The following is a 25,681-nucleotide window of genomic DNA, read 5'->3' as shown; positions in this document are numbered from 1 at the left end:
AGCCTTGACATCATTTTCAAAGAATTACTACAGGAAAATTGCCCTGATATTCTAGAAGCAGAGGGCAAAATAGAAATGGAGAAAGAGATCCCAAAAAACCAACCCCTAGGAATATTATAGCCAAGTTCCAGAACTCCCAAGTCAAAGAGAAAATATTACAAGCAGCCAGAAGGACACAGTTCAAATATCGTGGAGCTGCAGTCAGGATCACACAGGACTTAGCAGCAACTACATTGGAAGTTCGTAGGGCTTGGAATACAAAATATACCAGAAGGCAAAAGAGCTTAGAATGCAGCCAAGAATGAACTACCCAGCAAGGCTGAATATCCTCTTCCAGGGAAAAAGATGGACTTTCAATGAACCAGGAGAATTTCACATGTTCCTTTTGGAATGGCCAGAGCTGAACAGGTTTGATCTTCAGATACAGGACTCAGGTGAAGCATGGAGATTGGAGGAGAGGGGGGAAATATGAGGGACTTAATGAGGATGAACTGCATGTATTCCTGCATAGAAAAATGACACTGATAATACTCATATGAACCTTCTCAATTAATAGAGCAGGTAGAGAGAGCTTTTATAGTTGAAGCACAGGAGAAAGCTGAATTCGAAGATAAAATATGGTGTAAAAATGGAGTCAATAGAAAAAAAGGGAAATGGAATGGGAGAAAAAGGAGAGGGGGAGTAGTCCAAGATATTTCACATAATAAGATTTTTTTTTTATTACAATGAGCTATTGCAATGATATGGAAGGGGGGAGGCAAGGGGGGAATGAGGGAACCGATGCTCTCATCAGAGATAGCTAGGAGAGAAAACAGCATATATACTCAATGGGGTATAGACATCTGGAGTAAGGATGGGGGAGCAGGGGGAAGGGGTGGGGATGTGAATAAAGGAGGAGAGGATGGACCATGGGGGGAGAGTGGTCAGATATAAAACATTTTCTTTTTTACTTCTTGCAAGGGTCTGGGATTGTAAGGCCTGCCCAGGACCATGGGGCCAGGTGGATGCTGGGCTTAAGGGGTGGTATGGGGGCTCAGGGCTTCTTGGCCCCAAAACCAGGGATCTGTATGCTGAGCCAGTCAACGACCCTACAGCAGAGTCAGAGTGAAAGGAGAGAGAAAATAGAGTACATGGTAGTAGAGACATAAGAAAGGAGGGAGTTGCAATTAGCAATGGCAATGGTGGAAAAATATGGAACTTTTCTGATGGACTTATCATAAAGAATGAGATCCACCCATGACAGAATTGTTGGTGTTGGAACAAAGACTCAAGCACATTTTTTGTTATTATTATTTGGGGGAGGGTGCAGGGCAAGTGGGGCTGGATGGCCTGCCTGGGGCTACATAGAAGGGTGATCTTTGGGTGTCTGGGGCCACATTTGGACCCAGGTGCTACTGACTCAAGGGCCAATGCTCTGTCTGCCACCCCTACTATTATTACTATTTTATTTTATTTTGGGTCTTTTTTTCTTTTTTCTTTTGTTTTTTGCAGGGCAGTGGGGATTGGGTGGCTTGCATGTCACATGGCTGGGTGATGGTTGGGTTTACGAGGTTGGATATGGGCTCGGGTGCTCGTGGCTCCAGGGCTGTTGATTCATCCATTGTACCACCTGGCCATACCTACAATTATTACTATTATTTCTTTTTATTTTAATTTTTCTCTCTCCCCTTTACTTTTTTCGCCCAAGCAAATCTATCTATATTCATGGGGGAGGAGGGGTATTTTGTTTACTTGTAAACGAGAATATTAATGTAAAAAAAAATTGTACAAAACGAGAATTAAAAAATAAATTAAAAAACGGATTAAAAATAAAATAAAGAACAAGTGAAAAATAAACGTGCTTACCTTTAAGGCAGTTTCTTGGAAGCCTCTGGCCTTATTTCCGAGGTTTCCAGTTTACTTTAAGGCATAAAAAGGCCCACCAACCTGAAGGCCAAGTAAGACCCATCTTGACCACAGTTGATTGTCTTAAACACACCTGGGTCACCACACCCCACCTTGCTGACCAGAAGTTTCATCCACCATTGCTATATACTACATTACTTTTGTTGAATACCCTATTTTATGATTAAGTAAATTTCCTTTGCTTAACTGCTGAATCACCCATAGCTGTTAGTTTTTGTTTGAATAGGAACCTAAACTGGTCCTGAGTAATATTCCAAAGGAGAATATGAAATGCCTGGAATAAATCAAGGCTATAAATATGCTTTCTTTTGCATTAAAAAACCAAAACCAAACTTGAGATTAGCACACGTCCTTGACATATGTATGGGAATGAGCCAAGCCAACTTCCACAAAAGATCATCTTTATCCTCATGAAGTTGGGCAAAAAAACCTCACTGTGCTTAAGTATGTATTGATTTAACTAATTTGGAGGGACTTGTCAAATTACATAATTTCTGTCTCTTCATCTACCACAAACATTGGTATAAAAACTGCTTAGTTTCAGTCTTTTTCAAAGAATTCACTATAGTTTCTGCTCTACAAAATGACAACACCCCCTTAAAATTTTTCTTTTTGCTGTTGGGCAATGAATCCATTACTTTCTAGTTGCAGCTTCCTTTTTGTTGACTGCTTTGTTGAGGATTAATAGGAATTGGGATGTTCATTTAGCACATCAATATGGTCAGTTTCTTAAGTCTTAGACTTTTCCTGACTGTCACTGTCATAGCAGAACCGAGGGGCTTCATTGGGCTGCCTAGAGCAAATTATGTAAAAAGTCACCTTCTGGTGATGAAATGCTGTACACATAGTTTGAATGGACCTCCAATAGGAGATAGTCTTTCCCTAAAGCATCTATACTTTCTATAACAGAAGAACTTGTTGTAGATTGTTCTCAAGGAGCAGCTTTCAACAACTCCCACTTCCACCCCTCTGGAATTTGTAGATAGCTCGTGAATTCACATATTACAAATTTCTCTAAGACATTTAATTATTGATAATCTTCTAAAGCTTCAGTGTTCTGGTTATTTCTGTGGGTAAATGGTCTTCATGTCACTCTAGCAAAGCAATGAATTAATACAATGAAAAGAGTTAGCTGAAGATGCATCCTTTTTTGTAGGGATGAAGGTTTCTCTTAGTATTTTGGATGAATTTGTATACATTCACTAATACTTCCTAAACCAGTTCCTGTCCCTTTCCTTTACTATTAATGACAGTTTGCAAACCACATAAAAACTATTTTGGTTACTTTTAATTTTCATCCTTTCAATATTTTAAGTTGGATTAAGGAGCAAAATGTTAATGTCAACTTAATTTGAACTAAGCTCTTGCTTTCCCTAATCATTAATTTAGATTAGATATGCTAAATGGACATCCCAATTCCTATTAATCTTCACTTTGTTGCCATCAACAAAGCAGTCAACACTTTCTGTAAGTGGTTTTTTTTTAACCCAAGTCTTAATTGATCAGAAAACACTGACAAAAGGTAGATAAATAATATATCATCCTCTCCTGAGAGGATTTCAGTGTATTCAGTAGTCAAAGTCACTTCAAGCTTTTTTATTACCATTCCAAAATGAGAAAGTCTCTTTTCCAAATTATCTTCAAATAAAAATAACTAGAATTGGGTCTTGGGTTTTGTTTTCTTACTATTCAATGTAGTTAACAGATGTTGTTTTCTTGATATATTGTAGAATTTTTTAAATGTCAAAGATTTGGTAGAACTTCATTCAATCAGTCAATCAAACAAGCAAGACAGCATTTATGCATCCATCATTTTCTGGATTGTTGGTAACCTGTGCATATTTTCCTTTAAAAAAAAATGAGGAAGAATTAGTACTAATTACTAACACTAGTTTATGACAAAGCTCTTCAAAACATCTTTTTAAGTCATAATCACTTTCAAATGGTGACATGATCTCTAAATGTAAAATAAGGCATGAACTTAAGTTTCAAAAATTTTGAAAACTATTTAAACATAGCAATCACTTACATATAAGTTAGAGAGACAGCTTTAATGAATGAATTAAAACGCATCAATTCATAGCAACTATGTGGCAGGCACTCAAAAAAAAAAAGTTTCTGGAAGAGGATTTTGAAAAATGATACGCTAATCTGAAACAAAGGCCTCATTTAAAAAACAAAAAAAAAATACCAAAACCTATTCTATTCATTCAATGTTCTGTCTATCAATAATGGAATATCTGATCCTAAAGAATAGTCCTGAGTTACTTCAGAGAGACCTTTCAAGAATAAAAATGGATTTCAGTGTGTTCTAAAATGTCAAACATGCAAAGGCTGTGAGAGAGAAATATGAGAAGAGAAAGTAGGGAGGTCATGTGGCAAGAGAAAGGGATAACCAATGGATAGCCTGTGTGTTAAATTCATACCCAATGAAATCAAGAGATCCAGGAGGACTGCCCACCCTTGAATGCCCTAGAATGATGCAGAGTCTTTATAGCCAGAAGTAGATAGATAAAGAGTACCACAGAATCAACAGTATTTCAATTTTCCATGCTGACTTGGTAGAAAATTTAATTATATATGTAAATAAACAAGATGGTTAATTAGATATACTAATTCTTCCTAAATTTTTTTTTAAAAAAAGCATTTAATCATGAACTTTTCTGAATTAAGGTAAAATGTCTTAATTTTTGGGCAATATTTGTTTACCTTTGGTAAATAAATTCTGATGTTATTATAAAATTAATCTTAAAAAAAGTTATATACTATATGCTTCTTTTAAATCTGTTAGATCCAATGTGCTTATTTTCAAACCACAGATTATTATCAGTTATCAGTTCTGTGAATCCTACTTACCCCAGATAACTTTGCCTCCTTGTGTCACAAGTCCCAGTTCACTCACATTCACTTCAATGACAGTTCCTTTGGTAATAACACCCAAAGTTGTATATAGTGGGGAGGAGGGATTCTTCTTCACACCAAGTATGGGTAAGCAAAAAGTGGCTTTAAGTTCAGGATGAGTTACATGAGCCTTCTTAAAACGCAAACCCTGTTAAAAATTAAAATGTCAATAGTTAATATCCAATTACCTATATTACTTTATCAACATTTGTATAGTCGTAATAAACTCAAAAAAATAAGAGTATGTTCAATTCAGAAACTACCTTTACTGAAACGTTTACTTTTTGTCTTAGACACACTGAATTACCAATAATTTGCTAAAAAGTTGTATCATATGAAAATCTAGGAATTTAGGAAGATTAAAGTAAGATCCATATCATTAGTATTTATAGTTACAATGTACTTTTCTTCTCTTCTACATACAACTGTTCTCTACTGAACACCCAAAGGATTACAATCATTAACTTCCTTAGTAAATATAAAAAAGAATGCAAACTTAAATCCTTTATTTATTTTACTGAATCTTACTATTTTTCAAAAATTATGTGTTGTTTATAAAAGTCTTACTTCTGATATTAAGGTTTTACCTTAAAAATATCTTCTGAAAGTAATTTAAAATTTTTATTGGAACCAATTTCAGGAGAGTAATTTATAGAAAATAAAAGCTCTAATGTCGCAAATTAAATTACAAATAGAGCCCTGAAAATGTTCAATTATCAAATCATTTTAATGAGAGAACTATATGCCTTTAACTTAACAATCTTTTTTGTGCATTGCATTTTTAAAAATTTATTTCACAGAGACCTAGAGGACTGACCTCAACCTCTGAGTCAGCAAATTCTTAGAAATGACATACCATTGGTCTAATAAATCTTTCATATTTTGGTGGTTTTCGAGTAAAGCCATCTCCAACAAAACAGACTTTAGTAACCATTCTCTTCCAAGCCTTCTTCTTTCTCTTTCCTGTTCGAATAACCTTTAACACTTCTGTTTCTCCTTGGGCACGAACTTTTGGCAAGGGCACTTCCCATTTACCCTAAAAATATACACCAAAATCACTGTTAACATTTGGTTTTAGTAGCAAAAAGGTGGAGACTTCTGAGCCAAAGGCTAATAAAAACACCTCAGGTTTAGATTTGGGATTTACAAAGTACTTTTTATAAAGTTACTCATAACTCTCTGATGCAAGAAATATATGTATTATGTCCATATTATAGATGAGGAAAATGAGAGTCTCTAAGGTTAAATTATTTGTGCAAAAGTCACACACACTAGTAAATCATAGAAGCAGAAGGTTCAGTAAAAGAATTGCTTTTTTTGAATCTGTATAACAACTTAGTAAAACCAGGGCATGGAATTCTTAATTAAAAGCCTGATGTTCTTAAGACCCCAGAAATTTTATTACTGGTGGTGGCAGGAAATGACAAACTGAATAGATAAGGCAATTGTTTCCAATAACTCTTAAGTGGTTTCCTATTGTCTACCAAATCAAGCCCAAAAGCCCTCAACATGGTACTAAAGATTATTCAAAATCTGGTACCACCCTAATCTTCATTATTCCTCACTTAAGTCAAAATAAATTACTACTGTTCCTCTAACCCAAACCATATTTTCTCGTTTCTATGGCATTCCCTATGCCCTGAATATCCTGCCTCTATCTATCCACTACCTGAAAACCTCTAGATCTCTCAATTAGAAATGATCTTTCATTGGCACTTATGTAGCCTGTTATCTGTACCTTTTATGCCCTTACTAAATTTTTTTCTTACTTTGTATCCTTAGCTCCTATCCCTACATTTGTTTTTGTATCTTAGCACCTCTGACAGAGTTTAGTATAAAGAAGGTTGTGTTACTTAGTATATCATTCTTTTTTTTTCTTTTCTTTTTTTAGGTTTTTGCAGGGCAAATGGGGTTAAGTGGCTTGCCCAAGGCCACACACCTAGGTAATTATTAAGTGTCTGAGGCCGGATTTGAACCCAGGTCCTCCTGACTCCAAGGCTGGTGCTTTATCCACTATGCCACTTAGCCACCCCAGTATATCATTCTTAATATTGAAAGGATAAGTCTAAGAAAATTGCTCTCTCTCAAAATATGAGACCATCATTAATGGTTTATTGAATGACATCACTGAATTGACAGAGGCATTACTAGATGTATTTTTCCCTCATATGAAATTCTGAAGGATCTGACAACATATACTGATTTTAAAAACATACCAATGTTATTAAAAGTGAAGTAATGTCAAGACTCACTAAAGCTAATACTTTCATTGCAAATTCTGTATGTAGTGAAACAAATTACATATAGACCTCATTTGATATATTCTAAATGCCTCCCCTTATTATTCACTCAGAATTGGGGCAGCTAGGTGGTGAGGTGGACAGAGAACCGGCCCGGGAGTCAGGAGGACCTGGGTTCAAATCCGGCCTCAGACACTTAATAATTGCCTAGCTGTGTGGCCTTGGGCAAGTCATTTAACCCCATTGCCTTAAATAAAAAAAAAGAATTGATTTTTCTTTCTTTCTTTCTTTCTTTCTTTTTAGTTTTTTTGCAAAGCAAACGGGGTTAAGTGGCTTACCCAAGGCCACACAGCTAGGTAATTATTAAGTGTCTGAGACCGGATTTGAACCCAGGTACTCCTGACTCCTAGGCCGGTGCTCTATCCACTGTGCGCCACCTAGCCGCCCCAAGAATTGGTTTTCTTACTAAAATTTATGTACCCTGAAGACAGAGAACTTATTTAATATTTTTATATTCTCATACTCCCTGTATCTTACCCCATGACCAATATATAATTATCCAAAGTTATATTATAATTTCATGGATTCATGGTTTTATCTTAACTCTCTAATAATACTGCAAACTACTTGTGACTTTATGCAGTTTTCCCGCTTCCATTCCACCATGTTTCCCCTTTACACCCCCCCCCCCAAAACCATACAATTCATGTCATCAATTTTCCCTGGCAATTTGTTCGTATCTCCTCAAAAGTACACTTTTTTTTAAACCAAGATGGAAAGGCTTCAACTGCAGTTCTAGATTATCAGCTCTTTTCTGGATTAGACTATCAAAAACTGTAAAACTTCATTACCAAGTTGACTATAAGTTGCTGATTCTTCTGGCCATCCAAATTCTCAAAGAGCATCTATCTGCACTGTTTTAGGAATATTAACAGAACTATGAACCCTTCAAGAAAGGATTGGATACTAACCTATTTGTTTCAAATCAATCTGAAAAAAACTATAAAACATTTCTAAATTAACTTTGATAAAACCAGGAAAGAATATTTTTTCATAAAAGAAGTCATTTAAATATAGCAAAAAAAAGATATCTTGAGAAGTACTATCACTTACAGCTTTCTCTTTTCGTTTCTGTTTAATCATGTTGGAAAGAACTTTGGCTCGAGATTGTCCTTCTCTGTCCAGCAAATATGCAGGTACTGCTCCTTGGGGAGTTTTTTCATCATTCTTTTTCTTGGTATTTCTCTTTTCATGCATCTTGATACTATATAAAAAGTTCAGAAAAAAAAATTGCCCCAAATAATTGTTCTACAAAAGTTAACCTGATACTCAGTAATTACAAATACAGCAAATAAACAGAATATACTTACGTCTTTTTCATCTGAATCTTCTCAGCATGCCGCTGTTTATGGTAGAGTTTGGCCTTTAAACCAATCATTTTCTTTGCTTTCTTTGAACGTTCATGAGCCTCTCGGCTTTCCTTCTTTCTCTTTTTCTCATGGTAATCCAAGCGATAGCCATACCGTTTTCGGTGTAGCTCTATGTATTCGTTCTGTGGCTATATGGCAAAGAAAAAATAAAATATTTTTAAAAGCACCTACTAAAAGAATGACTTCCCAAATAAATACTTTCTTTTTTTTCATAAAGACCATAAAAGCTAAGACAAAAATCCATCCTAGCTGAAAGTGATCACTCATACTTGTAAGCATTGATAGTATTTAAATCCATACATATCTGCTCCAAGACAATGAGTTTTTTTTTCCACATAGGAGAATAGTGGCCAAGTTTATCCCCTTACACATTATTTCTTCACCAAATGTAAGTGGAAAATGACATATTAATTCTGAGAGATTAAAATAAACTCATTTTGGGGTAGGAGAGATGTTCAGTAGCTAAGTTAAGAAAGGACTATGATTCAAATGAGAAACTACAGCCAGCGAAATGCAACCTGATGCTTCCCTTATATATTTTTTCTTAGGTTGTTTTTTTTTTTTGCAAGGCAAATGGGGTTAATTGGCTTGCCCAAGGCCACACAGCTAGGTAATTATTAAGTGTTTGAGACAGGATTTGAACCCAGGTACTCCTGAATCCAGGGCTGGTGCTTTATCCACTGTACCACCTAGCTGCCCCTTCCCTTATATTTTTTACTTTTGATTTAAAGGAAAAAAAATGAAGCTAGAATCTTATTTCTGTACCTTGAGCTTCAAAGAACCATTCTGATGCAGTTAACAAAGGTTTGCTTCAGAAGAATAAGAATGGTAAGTCACTTGGGACTGAATTACCTAGACTGGTGGAGTGTGAATGGAGATCTGAGACCCTTAGCAAGAACATCTCTGGCATCAGTCTCATTTTTTTCAGCACAACCATTGTCACTTTTCCCAAGGGATGACTGTTCTTTATCAGCCTTTCCTGTGAACAATCACTCCTGACACAATTGTTAAATTAATATACCCAAAGCAGAGGTCTATCCATAGTGCTCAAGAAACTCCAGTAGCTTCCTGCTGCCCTTCGGATAAAATATAAAACCCCATTTGGTATTCAAACCCCATAGCAAGCTGGCTCCAGATGATCTTGGTTGACTGATTACACATTTTTTTTGCAAGGCAGTGGGGTTAAGTGGCTTGTCCAAGGCCGCACAGCTAGGTCATTATTAAGTGTCTGAGGTTAGATTAGAACTCAGGTCCTCCTGACTCCAGGACCTGTGCTCTATGCACTACACATTTCTTTTAATCAGCACATTGCATATTCAGTCAAACTGTCCAGACTCTAAGCTTTTACAGTGGACCAGGCTCTCCCTCATCTACACTTCTTGGAACCCTTAGTTCCCCTCAAGGCTCAATCCAAAAGCCGTTTGGAAACCTCAACTAAATAAATCTTTGTTTTCTTCTGTTTTATAAAGGTCGTCTATTCGTGGCTACCTACATCCCTGCTGTGCTCCTATGTACAGCATAAGCTCCTAGAGGGCAGGAATATAGCATACTCTGGTTTCTGCACGACCAGAATTTGATAAACGGCTTTGGGGAGCGGCTAGGTGGCGCTGTGGATAGAGCAGCGGCCCTGGAGTCAAGAGGACCTGAGTTCTAATCTAACCTCAGACACTTAATAATGACCTAGCTGTGCGGCCTTGGGCAAGCCACTTAACCCCATTGCCTTGCAAAACAAATAAACGAATAAATAAGTAATGAATAAACAAACGGCTTTGGATAATCAGGGGGGAGACTGGGTTCGCTCCAAGGTACCAAAAGCACGTGGCGCAGGGCCCTCCTACCCCGCCCCATTTCCGGGTAAACACGGTCTCAGGGCTGCCCCGTAAGACACTCGGGCCCCTCCGCTCCCCGTCGGCCTAGGGTCAGCGCCTCTTCCCGCTCCTTGAACCCTCTGAAGGGCTCGACCCTCTCACCATGTTGGCGACTGGGGGCCCGTCGAAGAGCCGTCGAAAATGCTTCCAAACTTCAGAGTCTCCGCCGGTAGCGACCGACTCCCCCCAGGAGCCGGAAAAGAAAAGAGTTTCCCTTTAAAGCTTCCGGACTCACGCAGAGGTTCCGGCATTTGCGTTCCGCGTGGCCCCGCCCTCCCGGCGCTTGCCGCCTCGTTCGCGAGGGAGGCCGTCCGGAAGTCGCCGGCGGTCGCATGTGGCGGTTGCACTCCCTCGGATACCGACTTCCGCCCGGTGGCCGGCTCGGGCTGTGCCGGCGGCGCGGTCTGGCTGCTGGGCCCCGCTTTTGCCGACCCCGGTTCCCGGCCCCCAGCCGGGGCGGCTGTGCCTCAGGTGGGTCTCTGCGGGCTCCCCCGCCCGCCCAGGGCTCACGGAGGCTGCTTTTCTGACTCCTCCGAGGTTGCAAGGCCCCGGGCGGACCGAACCTGCGGAGCCCCGCGCCCAGCCCCCGGAGCCCCTCGGGGGACTGAAGCCGGTGAACGGGCTTGAGCGGCGGCGCCGCGAGGAGCTCCCACTCCGGTCGGGGGCCGCAGGCGGGCGGGAGGAGCTGCGCCACAGACTCGAACACAGGGCGGCCGGGTGGCGCAGTGGAGAGAGCACCGGCCCCGGAGTCAGGAGCTCCCGGGTTCGGATCCGGCCTCAACACTTCATAATTACCCGGCTGTGTGGCCTTGGGCAAGCCGCTTAACCCCACTGCCTTGCAAAAACCTAAAAAAAAAAATGAAAGAAAATAGGCATTAGATTAGGATGCTGATTTGGAATTCAAATATAAAAATAAACCGTGGGTCTGATCCATAGTAAAGTAAATGATTTGCAGGGTGCCTTCATTTTTTCCATTCTGTGTGGAAAATGTAGACTGTAATGATATAAAACTGTCCTCTAGTGGCCTGAAATTGCAGAGCACATAAGGGGGAAAAATGATTTAACTCCAGCCAGGAGATCATTCATACTACAAATGTCTCTGGGTTTTTTTTGGTTTTTTTTTGTTATTTTTAGATTTTTCAAGGCAATGGGGTTAAGTGGCTTGCCCAAGTGGCTTACACCAATTCTTAATGTATGTTTGATCTTGTCTATTTTTTTGAACCGTTTTTGCAAAGCGGTGGGGTTAAGTGGCTTGCCAAAGGCCACGCAGCTAGGTCATTACTAAGTGTCTGTGGTCGGATTGGAACTCAGGTCCTTCTGACTGCAGGACCGGTGCTCTATTCACTGCGCCACCTAGCCGCCCCCTTGTCTATTTTTTTTCTCCTAAAATTTAAGCTACTCAATTACAGTGTGTTATTTGAAATGTATTACAATATAATTTAATTTAGTTCTATTTTAGAAGTCTAAATGTAAGACACTAAATAAAAAGGAAAAAAAACACCATATTTTCTGCCTTCTGGGAACTTAGCTTTTACTGAGAAATGCAATATAGATCCATACAAAACATATGCAAAATAAATTTGGGGAGGGGAAGAATACTGGAAACCTAGGAGATTGAGAAAAGCTTTATGCAGTTGAGGTGAACTTTAAAAGGAATTAGGCCAAAAGGAATTAGAAATTCCAAGAGGCAGAGGATAGCAAGCAGAGCATTCCAGTCATGGAAGAACACCCATACAGAGGCAAAAACAGTAATAATAAGTGAGGGGAGCAAGTAGTAGGCCAGTTTGAAAAGAACAGTATAGAAAATGAAGTGATTGGACTCTCAGGGAGCAGGACATGGATGATTATTCAACATAAAAAGGAGCCAGATTGGTTGGAGGAGAACCAGGAAAAAGAAATATGACAACAAATCATGGAGGAGAGAGAATCCTGGAGGAGGAGGTGGACAGTAATGTTTAGCACTATGGAAATGTTTGGGGCTTTGAGGAAAGTCACTTGGATTTATACTTTACTCTGCTTATCATAGGAGACACTTGCTTAGGTAGTAGAGGACTTTGCTAATTCTTATTAGGTATCTCATTGCCCCAGAAAAGGAAAAGAACTTTAGCATGTATATGATTAACTTCAGTATTAGATTGAACAACCAGTAGGAATATGGATGAATAATGATCACATAATTTTAGAATACATAATTTTGATTGATTGACAAGTCATTCCCCAAACTGGATTAGCATTAATAAAATCTACATAGAGAAAGAAAATGATTTTAATAGGTAATATATTATTTAAAAAAATTTTTAGATATTCATATAGAATACTTGAGTCCTGTTTTCTATTATGAAATATGACATAGTAAATAAGATTATAGAGGATAGAAAACAATCTGCTCACTTCGCTTGAAAATGAAATTGTTATATAGAATACTGACATTTTCATGAATATCTTTTAATTAGAACACCAGTTTTTACTTTAAAGATTTTGTTTCAAATGAGGCATTTAATTTGGGGAGCAAGGGGAGAATGTTAACCTCAGAAGTAAGTATGTGTTTTCTCATTTTGAGATAAATTTTTATTTTCTAACTAATTTGTTAAATTTTTGTTAAAGTTAAGAAAAATTATTTTCCACACTTATTCAGCAAAGTAATTAAATTCCATAATTTATGTATTAAAATTTAATTTTGTCCTTGTTTTTCTTTCAGTGAATAACTAATGAACAGAACCATGATGTTGACAAAATTAAAGAAATTTATAGTGAATCAACAGAAAGTAACCAGTTTACATATTAATGTAAGTTTTTATTCTAAATATTTGTTTTTAAATGTCTACTTAGCATCATAGATTTAGAGATTATCTAGATGAACTCTTTTATTGATGAAGAAACAGACCCAGAGAAGTGATATGTATATAGAATATTGTACTTGAAATAAAATTGTTCATATAAACTTTATTTTTATATAGAGAGGTAATTTGATCACACACACACACACACACACACACCCCCAGAATGTCAAGTGTACTGACTAGATGATGATTCCCTAAACCACATTTTATGTATTACCCCTGAGTAATTTAAGGACTATCATATTTTTAAAAATATTTTTAAGCAAAGTATGGTGAATTTAAAAAATTTACTAAAAATTTACTAAACCAAAATAGGTACAAAGGTGTGTGTGTGTGTGTGTACATATATATATATATGTGTGTGTATATATGTGTGTGTGTGTGTGTGTGTGTATACATATTATATAAATGTATATATGACAAAAATTGAATTTTTTGTGGAACACAGAAGGTGCCATTATATAACATGTATTAGTGTTGAGCTAGTATGTTTTTTGATTTGCTCCCCTTAATGGGACATAAGGTTTTTATGAAGAGGAAAGTATCGGGGCAGCTAGGTGGTGTAGTGGATAAAGCACCAGCCTTGGAGTCAGGAGTACCTGGGTTCAAATCCGGTCTCAGACACTTAATAATTACATAGCTGTGTGGCCTTGGGCAAGCCACTTAACCCCATTGCCTTGCAAAAACTAAAAAAAAAAAAAAAAAGGAAACTATCATATTTGAGAATAATTAATTGGTGACCTTTGGTTTAATACAGATTGTGATAGCATTTAGTGAATGTTTTAACTCTCTACCAGTTAAACTATTTTTTAAACCCAGAAACTATATGTTCGCTGATTCATCTATTTCAAAATCTTCCCAGTTTTCTATTACCTGTCTTCCATCAAATCATCAGTACATTTTAGAAAAAAAAAGTTTCTCCCCTTCTTGGGGTAAAATTTAGTTAAAAGCCTTAATCAGGGTTTTCTTTTAAAATTAATTATGGAAAAATAGATTTAGAACTAAAAAAATGATCTCCTGGGCCATGAGATTCTCATTTAACAGTGAAGGAAACTTGATCCCCAGAGACATTAAATGATTTATCCAAGAGCACAATTAAGGGAGGGAAGGATTTAGAGCCAGTTGTTCTGACTTTGAATCCAGAATATTCTGCATTAAATGGTTGTGAGTTCAAAATCTGGCTCTGCTACTTCTATCATAATTACTTTGACCAAGTCACTTAACTTAGGCTTTACTCCCTGAGATCTTTTTCTTTTCCATGGTAAGAATTCCTTCTATATGCAAAAGTTCATCCTTGAATTTCTTTTCAGTTTACAAACTATCTTAGAATCATTTACCAACTTTATTACTACAGGAGTTTTTTTTTTTTAAACAAATATCTTTGGTTCTGATACATTGACAAAAAAAAAACCAGATTTTGCAAAATCCCATTAATGACTAGGATGCATTCCAGATACATTTTCTGATCAGATATTTGCTCACACTCACAAGTCCCTTAACCTCTTTAATCTTCAATCTCCTTATCTATTGAAGTGCAGGGTTTGCACTAGATAATCCTTTAGAGTCCTTCTAACTATGATTTAGAAATACTATAGAAGATATAGAGGTATGTTAGAAAAGGGAGGTTATGGTTCAAATATGTCATTAAATATTAGATAAAATTTTATGAATATGTTGACAAGCTTTAAATAGGCATTATGGAACTCTTGGAACAGAAAAAATACAATTAATGCTATAGACAGTGGTGTCAGACTTAAAAACAAAGGACTGCAGCCTCATGTTGACTTTGAAAGTCATAAACTAATATTACCTATGTTGTATTTTTTAAATTTTGTTATACATTTCCCAGGTACATTTTAATCTGCTTCAGAAAGAATTTGACCAGTTTTACACTTCTTGTAGGTGACTGGGATGATCTTGGCCAGGGGTGTCCAAACTTTTAGCTTTTCTGGGTTATATTGTCCTATTGCCCTGCAAAAAACCATCGGGGGCAAGCTTAGGATTCAATACCTCTATTCATGAGTACATTGTAAATCACACCATCAGTGAACACAGCAACCATTTTGACTGTAGCATGAATGTGTAGGTCCTCACAGTAGTTGTGATTATGTCCTAGATTTCTTCATTACCAGTAATATCCAGGAATCTGTTGGCCATGACTGTAGCCAGTCTAACTCTACTTTACCCTCCCAACCACTCCCCCCCCCCAAAATCCAACTCAATTTATCCTTCCCTATTGACCTTTCTAATTTATTTCCTCCTCCTTTCTCCTCCATACTCCTTTAAAGGACAATGTGAAGTTTATCTTCTACTGCAGCCTCACTTGTAACAATTTGAGATTGTCCTTTCCAGAAAGGTTAGGAGTCCATTTTTTGTAGGATTTAACAGAAAAATAAAAGATTGTCCCTAGACAAAGCATATAATGCAAGTCAGGAATGATGTTTGTCCTTGAAGAAGATCATTGAGTGATGCCATGTCAAGCATATGATTTGGATTTGAGTGAGGAAATGTTGTGCTAAGTCACCAGCCTCTATTCTCTGAAGCCAACTGGGTCCAGTGGCCAGATATATCTGATCAGGAAGACTGGAGATGGTCTTGGATGAGAGGCAGTCAGGGTTAAATGACTTGCCCAAGGTCACACAACTAGTGTCTGAACCCGAATTGAAACTTATTTGCCAGTCTCCAAGGTCAGTGTTCTATCTACTACACCACCTAGGAAGGTAATGATATAAGCCAGGGAAATGATGATATCAAGGAAGTTTCCTTTTTTAAGATGCATTTCAGTAAAACTAATTTGTCATTTTTCTTTTTCTTCCCAGCACATTTGTTCCTGTAGAACAAGAGTGATTTTAAAGGAATTAATATCACAAGTTTTCCCAGCAAGAAATTATAGTTCCTTACCAGGTATAGGTTTTGGTTGCATCTCAAATTTTTTTCTGTTTTCTTTTATTTTCCATCTGCCTTGTGAAGTCTTGAGAGCAGGTACTGTATTATCTTAGCCCTTGTTTGTCCTTTACCATCTAACAGAGGCTTCAAATGGCAGGTGTTCCATAAATTTTTGTTGACATTAAAGTTTACATGGGGCGGCTAGATGGCGCAGTGGATAAAGCACCGAGCCTGGAATCAGGAGTACCTGGGTTCAAATCCGGTCTCAGACACTTAATAATTACCTAGCTGTGTGGCCTTGGACAAACCAATTAACCCCATTTGCCTTGCAAAAACCTAAGAAAAGCAAAACAAAAAAGACATTAAAGTTTACAGTTCTGCTCAAATTCAGATTCAGAGTGACTCTGCATACCTCAAACTCTGAAAGACTTCTGAGATAATAAATTTTTGTATATATTACAAAAAAAATGAGTTCTTTGTTCATACAGGAGACATTTTCTTTTGTCCATGCCTTGAGGTTACAAGGATGGTTACAAGGTACAGAAAAGTCTTTAAGAATGGTGGGGGGGTGCAAAGGAAAGCTCAGCTAAGGTGACCCAGTAGGTAGAGCACTGACCCTAGAGTCAGGAGGACCTGACACTAGCTTTGTGACTTTGGGCAAGTTATTTAACCCTGATAGGAGGAGGCAGAGCCTGGAAAAGGAAGCTGTGTTTTTTGCTTGGGAATCTCAGAGAAAGCAGAAGAATTGACTGATTGTAAATCTAACCAAATAAGACCTTGAGCTTATTTGAGGCAGTAGATTTCTGCCTACTGACTGGGTAGGCATGCTGTAAAATATGAATTTCTTTTTCTTCAAACAAGAGCTCTTTATACTATCTTGGTATATTGCTACTTAAACCTAAAGAAGTAAAGGATTTGTAGTAGTTGGAATCTTTGCTAAATTAGTATAGTCTTAAGATTCCTTTAGGATTTTTGGTTAATATTACGTTGTGCTTACAGTCAGTATAAACATCTTTTTAAGTTTGTGTTGTGTTAAAACTTTTAAAAAAATTTTGAACCCAGGTACTCCTGACTCCAAGGCTGGTGCTTTATCCATTATGCCACCTAGCTGCCCCCTAAAACAATTTTTAAAAATTTATTTACAGCAATGGGGCTAAGTGACTTGCCTATGGCCACACTGCTAGGCAATTAAGTGTCTAAGGCTGGGTTTGAACTCAGGTCCTCCTGACTCCAGGGCTGGATAAATTGAGTTGGAATACATTGAGCCACCTAGCTGCCCCCCCCCCCCACCATGTTTTATTAAAACTTTAAAGAAAATCTTTTTTACATGCCTTTATAATGTCTCTCCCATAGAACCCACTCCCAGCCAGTTGATCAACAACCAAAAAAAAAAAAATCACATCAAAAAACCCCACAATGTCCTAAACATACATGATAATTTTCACATTGGCCTTACCCAAAAATGTACTTACCTTATACATTTTATGTTCATCAGCTCTTTAGCAGGAAGTAAATGGACTTTTGATTTGTCTTTTCACTGATCAGAGTTCCAGTTTTTCAGAGTTGTTTTTCCTCTATAATGTCATTATGTAAATTATTCTTCCTCTTTCTATCAAATTACTCTGTAATAATCATAGAGGTCTGCTCTTTTTCCTCTGAAATCCATTTCACCATTTCTTATTGTACAGTATTATTAATTATAAGCATACACATCTATTCACATACACATATATATACACATAGATTTTAGTGATTCAGCATTTTATTGATTTGATTTAAGAAATGTTAAGAGCCTTTAATTTTACAAATAGTAAAGGAGGCTGTCAAAGAATAGGCAAAAATCCAAAGTGCGTAGGAAAGAACAAAAATAAACATATAGACATGTACCTAAGAAGACAAGCTACCAACCTGTACTTATTCACTACACTACTAGTTCCTTTCCCTACCACTTACAATCTATTTCCAGATCACTATCCTCACTGAAACCATCATTTGGGTTATAGATTAGTGTGAGCTGCACCATTTCTTTTTCTGTGAGCAAGCCATTCTTGTGAAAATGCTTCCAGGGCCACAGCAAAGATATCTCCTCCAAGCTGTTAGTGATTTGTAAAAAATTAGCAATTAATTTTCCTCCCTTATAAATCAGCAACATAGGAAGAATGTTACTGCTGAAGTGAGAACTGGCCCTAATAAGGGAACTCTTCATTCTGCAGAATTTTACTGAAAAGTCCTCAACAGCAAGACATATCATGCAGTCATTCATTGCTTCTGCCCCAGGGATGTCATCTTCATAAATTTCTGAGTGTGCTTTTCTTTTCTTTGTCCAAGATGCTTTCCCATATGTAATCTCAAGGATCTGCTTTAACTGGTGGTATCCACTGTGCAGTTGTTGCCTTATCTCATCCATTTATTGCTTTCTATATTGATGTAAAAACTTCATCCTTTCACTCCTCATTTATCATGCCATACTCCTTCAAAATCATCTTCTCACTGATTTTATCTTTGTTTCTATTTGTCATCTTCATCCAAATGAGACCTATAGGTCATAGACAACTTCTTGAGGAGACTTCCCATTTCTCCATACTGCTCTCTCGCTGTTCTGACTCTATTTGCTCACTTGGAACTTTCTGCTCTTCAGCATTAATTTTCACTATAAATAATGGGACTTGATCTAGAATTTATTGGAATGCAGTACAAGTTTTAGTGACTCAGTATTTCAGTTTTTAATTGTAACATATTCTGATTTTGCTTTCTCTTCCTCTTTTTTACAATAGAAAATGATGTCAAATCTCTACGCTCCATCATCAACCCTCCTATGTCTAAGTAAGTAATTTCATAGATTTGAATTGCTTTTACATTCATTTTAATTTGTGAGGCTATGTTTTTCTTTCTGTTTATTCTAATTTAGAGAATACTTCAATTTCTATTAGATACAACTAATGATAGACTTGAATTTGCATCTGAAATTCCAGATTGCCTGCTATTAGTCTCCCAGTACTTTAATTTTTAATGTAGAATCATATCATGTTTTCATGATTTTAATAGTCCTTTTAAATTATCATTTCTGTCTATCATTTCTGTTGTAAAAGTACAGTGAGTTATTTCCTTTTTTAAGCAAAGTATTGCCACATTTTATTTACATAAAATACTGTATCATTTCATGATTAAATATACTTCACTGCTTTAAAAATCTCGAAGCACTGTAGAAATGTGTTATTTCCTTATTTATAATTCTATTAAAGGCATTCAAATCACATATTTTAAATTTATTCTTAAGTTTACTCATTTAAATTAATTGTGTGTTTTCTAAAATATATATAACGTATATATATATGTATATTTTTTTAAACAGAATTCGTAACATTGGAATTATGGCTCACATTGATGCAGGCAAAACCACAACCACAGAGAGAATATTGTATTATGCTGGATACATCAGATCTTTGGGAGGTGAGGTTGGTTTTCCCATCACTATTAATTTAAATGAAATTAGAAGTAGAATTGGAAAGTATTTTGATAAAGAAATGCAATAGATGAACTTTCATAGTAATAGTAAATTTATGGTCATTTTGCTGAAGTATTGATATATTTTTTTATTTATCTAGATATTGTACAGTAATTTTTATTTAAAAGGAAAAAGAAATCCAGGAATGAAAATTCTCATTCTTTCCCCATATTTCCTTGTTTCCATTGCAATTGGTACTTCAAGAGTGTGCTTTATTTAAGTTAACTTTGTGGCTGATACTTTGTCTTTTTCTCCTTTTTGGAAAACAGCCTTTAATCACTTAGCTATTGAGAAATAGCTCTGTCTATAAAGTCATAACAGTTCAAACTATGTCATGAATATTATAGGAAAAGAAAGAAACAAATCACTTACTAAGTGTCTACTATGTTCCAGGCAGGCAACTAAGTAGCACAGTGCTGGCCCTGCAGTTGGGTGAACCTGAGTTCAAATTTTACCTCAGATACTTATTAGCTGTATGACCCTGGACAAAACAATCCCTCATCTGTAAAATGAAGTGGAGAAGGCGTTGAGAAACCAATCTAGTACCTTTGCCAAGAAAAACTGAAATGGGATCACAAAGAGTTCATGAACATGAACATGAACAGATGCTAAGCATATAACAGAGATTACCTTATTTGCTCCTCACAGCAACCTACATGGGAGATAGATGTAAATGTTATCTTCATTTAACAGTTGAGGAAACCGAGGAAGACAAGGTAAATGACAGCTAGTGTCTAAGGTTTGATTTGAACTCAAGATTGTCCTTCCTTCACGAAGCCCACCATTATCCAGTATGTCAAACAAACAGATTTTAATCAGAATATTTGATTTTTCTAATTAATAATTTAAAAGTCTAACTGAATTGATTTTGTTCATGTAAAACATTTTTAATTGTTTGTGATTGAAACTCTTTGTTTTTCTTTAATTAAATTAGGTTCTCCATGGCTTGGAAGTTGTTTCTCTATATATCATTTTATCTTTTATTGCTACTGTTCTCTAAAGTAGCAAACTATTTTATCATGAGAAATAAAAATTAGTGGCTTAAGTTATGTATGTATTTTTTCCCTGAGTAGATGTTGATGATGGGGACACAGTGACGGATTTCATGGCCCAAGAACGAGAAAGAGGCATCACTATTCAATCAGCTGCTGTTACATTTGATTGGAAGGGATATAGGGTTAATCTCATTGATACACCAGGTAAAGTACAGTTGCTGTGCCAGGTACAGTGATTCTAACCAGGTTGTTATTAATTTCTGTTACATTTTAAACATTTTATTTTTAATCTTTTCCTTAGGTCATGTGGACTTCACTTTAGAAGTTGAACGCTGTCTAAGAGTATTGGATGGTGCAGTAGCTGTATTTGATGCTTCAGCAGGTGTGGAGGTAAAAAATATCAAAGTAAAATGGAGACTATTGTAATGCTAATTAAATTAAGAGCTCTGATTTTTAATATTTTCTATTTGTGATTAGCTCATAAGTCAAAGTTTTGTTACGAGTATTGAATAATTTTTTATTTAATCTTAGATGAAAATCATAATTTTTTTTAAAGCATGGTATCATTTTATAGTGAATATAAAGTTTAGCATGATGAGGCCTGCTTGGCTATGTTAGATTATCGTGTTACATTTTTAAAGTATAATTTCTCACATTTAGATTTTTTTTATTTTTAGTTTTTTAGTTTTTGCAAGGCAAATGGGGTTAAAGTGGCTTGCCCAAGGCCACACAGCTAGGTAATTATTAAGTGTCTGAGATCAGATTTGAACCCAGGTACTCCTGACTGCAAGGCTGGTGCTTTATCCACTACGCCACCTAGCCTCCCCAGTACTTCACTTTTTAAAAAAATGTTATTGGTATTTCTTATATCATTTGCATTTCCCTATATATCTCTTCCTCCTGCTAGAGAATCACACTGTAATCTCCTTACTATGTAATTGAACCAGAGATCTAGAAATGAAAAGAGTCTATCTCAGAGGTTATCTCATCCAGTTTCCTAATTTTACAGATAAGGAAACTAAAGCCAAGAAGAGCAAAATAACTTGCCCAGTGTCACAGATAATAACTAATAGAGATAGAATTTGAACCCAGATCTTTTGATTCCAGAGTCAGTGCTCTTTCCACTCTACTTTCAGTTTTCCTGTAAGTTTGCTTTTGTCATTACTCTATATTAGCCAGATATTTTCTCATTAAGAAGTGCATTTTATTGCCTACATGGTCTTTGCTTAGGTTTTGTGGTGTGCTTGAATAACAGATATCCTAATATATGATGCATTAAGTGCTTTATGGCAAGTAGTAAGGGAAGCATTCTTTGCCTGTTTTCTTAATTTGTTTGTAGATATTTTCTGTATGTTTTGGTTCTCTTTCCTAGTATTGCTACAGAAGCAAATTGTACAACTCTCCCTTTTTGATGAACCCTTCTATGCTTTGGGGATAGTTAGGTAACCCAGTAAATTCAGTGCTGGGCCTGGAGTCAGGAAGACTCTTCTTCCTGAGTTCCAATGTTACCTCAGATACTTCCTTAGTTGTGTGATCCTGGGCAAGTCACCTAATCCTGTTTGCCTCAGTTTCCTCATCTGTCCAATGAGCTGAAAAGGAAATGGATGGTAAACCTTTTCTTTGTTAAGAAAACCCTAAATGGGGTCAGCAAAGAGTCAGACAAAACTGAAACCTATTGAATAACCATAACAGCTCTCCTTTTATTACCAAATGAAGTTGCTCATGTATGGCTTCAAGCCTTAATGGACAGTAATGGTTTATGGTATCTGTAAGCATTGAACTTTATGACAACCCCATGCCCAGTAATTTTTAGAGTGAATTTAGTGTTCATCCTAAAAGGGGGAAAAAACTGTTCATCTCATCAGTGCAACAACCAGGGACAATTTTGAGCTATCTGCAATAGAGAATACCATCTGCCTCCAGAGAAAGAATTGTGGAATTTGAACAAAGATCAACGACTATTACCTTGAAATTTTAAAAAACCCTAATATCTTATTATATAATTTTTCTATCTCTTATACTTTATTTTTTTTTTCCTTAAGGATATGATTTCTCTCTCATCACATTCAACTTAGATCTATGTACATCATGGAAACAATATAAAGACTAACAGACTGCATTCTTTGGGGGTGGGGGGAGGGAAGCAAGATTAGGGGAAAAATTGTAAAACTCAAAATAAATAAAATCTTTCTAAGGGAAAAAAACCATAGGTACTGTTATTTGTTATATAGGTGTCTTTATATTGTATTTTCTTTAATAAAAAAACAACCAAAATCAAACCTTTCCAACTATTTTGCTACAAAAATAAGATATTTGTCTGTTCGAACCTATAATTTCCATAGAATATATGGTGCCATCAGTGAAAATCTCCCTCTGAAATGCAGAGCTCCTATTTTTTTATACAGCTTAGAATCTTAGTTGCTAGAGGTACTGAGAAATTAAATAATGTATCAGTTCTGAAAATTGAACCTACTCAGACTGTCTTTTCCCTTTACTGCATTGTTTGTCTTGTGAAAATATAATCTCTAATCCATCTTTCTTTTATTCATTCCATATGACACTCCAGGTCCTACACGATCTTGCTATCAGGCAGTATGAGACGTACATTTTTTTTTTTTTTTTACTATGCCAACCCTGTGCTGGCCACAGAGCAAAAGCTTAATCATATAAATGGATAATGTATGTAACTAGATAGAATAGTCTGGTGTTCAATTAACAGAGGAAGCTTATCTTAAGTCATCATAAATTAGAACATAAATTAATCACCTTAGGAAGATAATGGAACTTTTGGGAAAAGACTCACAATTTTGCAAATGTGCTATTTGAATGTCTTGAAAGAATGGATTCCTTTTCAAATGATTTATTACATTACTCCAGTAGGAGTAATATATTGAGTTTCATTTGAAAATTAAGGTAACTGAGAGATTGGTTCAAGTATGATCATGATCAATTTATTAGGCTAGCAGTAACCAATAATCAAAGGACCCCAAGGTACTAGGGGTAACTAGCCTTCATATAGATTTGGGAGGTACATAATTGGATAGGTGGGGAAGACAGTCCAATTGGTTACAGGGAATATAGCATCATGGGGGTTGGAACATCATAATTGGTTACATCAAGGAAAGAAACTGGCAGCCACATGGGGCTGGTAACCACTCCTTTCCAACAATTAAGGATTGTTTTATTATTTAAGAGACCCATCCATATTTTGTAATCATTGCTAGGGAATCAAAACTGCCACACTTTTGTTTCCTTGGAAGAGATGAAAAACTCCTAATTTCACAAAGACAGGCAAGGATTGATGACACATCTTTTGAGAATAATAACAAGTTAACTTGTTGGTATTAATAAACATTCAAGAAGTATCTCAAGGGATAGAAATATCTTAAGGGATATGAATATGAGAGATAACAATTTTTCTTTTAATCTAACTTTAAGTTGACTTGGAGGAAAAAACTAAATTCCTGAGGTTACCTCAAGAATGTAAAAATGTGACTTTAGTCACTTTAGTCAAGTGTAGACTTAGTATATAGATATAATTATAAAATTAATGCAGCATAAAAGTAGTTATATTGTAGAATACTATAATAATTAATTCAGTAGAAACTTGAGGTAACATTTATTCCCCCCCCCATGGAGCAATGGAGTTAAGTGACTTGCTCGAGGTTACACGGTAGTAAGTATTGAGTGTCTGAGGGCAGATTTGAACTCAAATTCTCCTGACTCCAGGGCCACCTAGCTTCCCCTTTATCTTTTTTATTTAATGTTCTGTTCATGTTTACTGAATTGAATAGTCAGTCATATGTATAATTAGCCAGTCACATGTATAATTAGCAAAATGATTGCGTTTTACTCAGTGAATGTGATAATGTAGGTGACAAAATATAGTGATTCCACTTATGATCATTGTTAGGAAAAAATCTAATTCTGTATTAAAATTAAATGAATTTACAATTTTGATTTAATTTTCCATGGTACTAAATTTTTATTGTTGTCAAATATGTTTGTATTTTTCATTATCCTTTTCTTAGGCACAGACTCTTACAGTCTGGAGACAAGCTGATAAACACCAAGTGCCCCGAATCTGTTTTTTAAATAAGATGGACAAAACTGGAGCCAGGTATTGAATATTTTTATCTTTTGCATGTTAAAAATGAAAAAAATTATTTGGGCCTGGAATGAAATTAAATTTACAATCTGAATGGTGCAACTGTTCTGGAGAATCATCATTTGTGTACCTTCTGATCATATTTTTTATCTTGTTTTATAAGAAGTATTGCAAATAATTCAGGACAAATAATAATTTTTAGTGAGTGGCTTAATAAACTTGCTGGTGTGTGGTAGTGAAGTGGGTCAGACAGACTTAGCTGTGGTTAAGATGGTATTGCCTCAGTAGATAGACTTGCTGACTTCTTTTTAATTCAAATGTATGGTCTCTGGAGAATAATTGAAGATACTTTGGTCATCTTTACTTCTAGAGGCAAAGAGAATGAAATATTATTCCCTTTTCTTCCACTGTGATTATGAGACAAGCTGTTTCCTTCATGACTCTTGTTCTCTTTACTTTCTGACTAGTAGATATAACTTTAGAGGAAATGAGAATATTTTGTGTTAAGAAATGCACAAAGAAAATCAGTTGAATTTAATATTAGGCCTCAGCAATAGATATATAATCTTACCAAAAAAGATCATTGCCATCTTGGGACTATCTAGACTAATCATAAATCTAAAGGGTTGAGAAGATAAATCGACAAAAACCTGAAGTTTTTAGAAGCACTAGGTTCAGGAAAGGAAGATGCATTAGAATAAGAAGAGATGAAGAGTTTAGAGGGTAGAGACCATAATCTGGAAAGCAATAGCAGCTTAGGGCATTTGACCTAAAAGGTGTGGGGAAAAAGGCAGTATTTAAAGGAAATTATATAGGCAGAATTAAGGGAGATTTCTGAATGGGAATTAAAAAGGTAGATGAGGAAACGTAGAACCAAAGCTAGGAGAAATCTGAGGCTTAGATGGAAAGGACTTTAATGACTAAAAAAGAGCCAAAATGAATACCAAATCTACACCTTTCTGGATGTTTGTATGTTAAAGTATGGCCACTAATATTTTTAGAA

At 36.1% G+C, this 25,681-nt stretch overlaps 2 protein-coding genes and 1 pseudogene across 4 annotated transcripts in view; 1 reads left to right on the top strand and 2 right to left on the bottom strand.

Annotated features, from left to right (window-relative positions):
• Nucleotides 1–882: 882 nt before the first annotated feature.
• NSA2 (NSA2 ribosome biogenesis factor) lies at nt 883–10,531 on the bottom strand. Its single transcript, XM_074204258.1, has 6 exons — nt 10,447–10,531; nt 8,417–8,604; nt 8,160–8,310; nt 5,663–5,842; nt 4,762–4,954; nt 883–3,751 (listed from the first exon to the last, which is right to left on the bottom strand). The coding sequence occupies exons 1-6, from the start codon at nt 10,447–10,449 to the stop codon at nt 3,684–3,686; spliced, it is 783 nt and encodes a 260-aa protein (XP_074060359.1). The 5' UTR covers nt 10,450–10,531; the 3' UTR covers nt 883–3,683.
• Nucleotides 10,532–10,655: 124 nt separating this feature from the next.
• GFM2 (GTP dependent ribosome recycling factor mitochondrial 2) overlaps nt 10,656–25,681 on the top strand; it is a 50,513-nt gene continuing 35,487 nt past the window's right edge. The window contains exons 1-8 of one of the 3 annotated variants that reach the window (XM_074204249.1): nt 10,656–10,815; nt 13,043–13,130; nt 16,004–16,088; nt 18,842–18,893; nt 19,423–19,520; nt 20,649–20,774; nt 20,872–20,960; nt 24,602–24,690. In XM_074204249.1, coding sequence (XP_074060350.1) covers nt 13,053–13,130; nt 16,004–16,088; nt 18,842–18,893; nt 19,423–19,520; nt 20,649–20,774; nt 20,872–20,960; nt 24,602–24,690 — 617 coding nt within the window. In that variant the 5' untranslated portion in view covers nt 10,656–10,815; nt 13,043–13,052. The remainder of the gene's footprint in view (nt 10,816–13,042; nt 13,131–16,003; nt 16,089–18,841; nt 18,894–19,422; nt 19,521–20,648; nt 20,775–20,871; nt 20,961–24,601; nt 24,691–25,681) is intronic. The other 2 variants (XM_074204247.1, XM_074204246.1) reach the window with 2 other exon arrangements.
• Nucleotides 18,013–18,644, bottom strand: LOC141503394 (phosducin-like protein pseudogene; annotated as a pseudogene).

Source organism: Macrotis lagotis, chromosome X, assembly GCF_037893015.1.
Source record: "Macrotis lagotis isolate mMagLag1 chromosome X, bilby.v1.9.chrom.fasta, whole genome shotgun sequence".
Taxonomy (NCBI): Eukaryota; Metazoa; Chordata; class Mammalia; order Peramelemorphia; family Peramelidae; genus Macrotis; species Macrotis lagotis.
This window is presented reverse-complemented; position numbering and strand designations above follow the sequence as displayed.